Consider the following 1,445-nt stretch of genomic DNA (forward strand, 5'->3'; position numbering starts at 1 on the left):
AATTTATTCATTTATTCTCAAAAATATTGTGTCAAGTTTTTTAAAAAAAGGAACAAAAGAGGAGATAATGTATGATTCTATTTGTATGATATCCAGTATCAGGCAAAAGTAATTAGAAGTGGTAAATCAGAAAGAGATTTGTTTAAGGTGGGTATTGCACACTGATCAGAAAGAAATTTATGGGAATTTCTTGGGGTGATGTATATGTTCTATGTTGGAGGGGAGATAATAATTAAGTAAATACAGTTGTGAAAATATATCAAACTGAACATTCAAAATCTGCTCATCTTATTCTTTTCTAATAAGACTTCAATCTAAAGGAGTTTTTGTAGTTTCTCATCACTAAAACGGAACTGTGTTGATATATAAATGTCACTAATTACAAAGTAAGTAATCAAATACATGAGAATTTAGTACATGGTAATAAGATAAATATTAATGGGGGAAAGAAGGATTGCTCAACTAGTCGGACTGGAAAATTTAATGGAGACCTGGAAAGAATAAAATCGGGTCTAAACAGGGTAGGGGGAGCAACAAATATTAGGAGACAGTTTAAAAAATAAAAATATCGATGGCACTCAGCTTTACTCATATTAGGAAAAAGGTGAATTAAAATACACTGAAATCAGATTTGCAAAGATAACAATATTTTGCTAAGGCTGTGGGAGGAAAGAGTATTCCCATAAATTGTACAGCTCCATGGATGATATTCTAGTATTCATTTTATTTTGTCCTTTGAGGCATTTTATTTGCATGTATTACATCCCTAGAAAAAGAATCCAAGGATTTTCCCTCCTGTGTGTTTTTGTCTTGCTTCTTCACTGTCCGTGATGCCAGCTAAGGTTGTCAGTACAATGAAACCAAACTGACAGGATGCAAGCAGGTTATTCTGCCATTTTTCTAGATCTTTGAGTTGCACATCATATCTGGGACTGATCACTCCACACTTATTTAACCTGCCTGTGAGGTTCACAACAGTTTTCCCAGCCCTGTGATCATCAGTGATTTCAAATTTGCCAATGTAGCCATGCTTCATCATTACAGTTAGAAAGCTGATGATGACTTTGGAGCATGGTCTAATAAGAACCTGGTGTTTGCCTCTCTTTTTGGCATTGCTGATACTTTTGAGAGCATTAGCCAGGACATTCATGTACACCATTCTGGTGACATGGAAAGATGGCAGAAAGAGCTAATATTCATTTTAAGATATATATTTACCCCAACAATTTCTCTTAGGAAAATTCATTTTATAGATAGACTTATAATTTATATCTGAAATAATAAATTAATTCCACAAATGTTTATTTATTATCTACTACATGTCCACAAGTACTACTGTGGACACTGAAGATATATCAGCTATCAACATACATGTTAAAACTAATACACCAATTCAGCACAGTTGTAGTATACAAAGTCAACATACAAAAATCAGTTGCATTTCT

The 1,445-nt window shown here is 33.3% G+C and overlaps 1 protein-coding gene across 1 annotated transcript; it reads right to left on the minus strand.

The window, feature by feature from the left end:
• Positions 1–766: 766 nt before the first annotated feature.
• On the minus strand, positions 767–1,159 carry LOC138429946 (small ribosomal subunit protein uS8-like). Its single transcript, XM_069571540.1, has one exon. It carries the CDS (start codon positions 1,157–1,159, stop codon positions 767–769), a length of 393 nt encoding a protein of 130 aa, XP_069427641.1.
• Between the last annotated feature and the right edge of the window lie 286 nt (positions 1,160–1,445).

The sequence above is a fragment of the Ovis canadensis genome, chromosome 1 (assembly GCF_042477335.2).
Source record: "Ovis canadensis isolate MfBH-ARS-UI-01 breed Bighorn chromosome 1, ARS-UI_OviCan_v2, whole genome shotgun sequence".
NCBI lineage: Eukaryota > Metazoa > Chordata > Mammalia > Artiodactyla > Bovidae > Ovis > Ovis canadensis.

What these genes read in the sequence shown, in the direction of transcription:
- LOC138429946 (XM_069571540.1), bottom strand. Translation starts at nt 1,159, where the DNA reads ATGGTGTACATGAATGTCCTGGCTAATGCTCTCAAAAGTATCAGCAAT.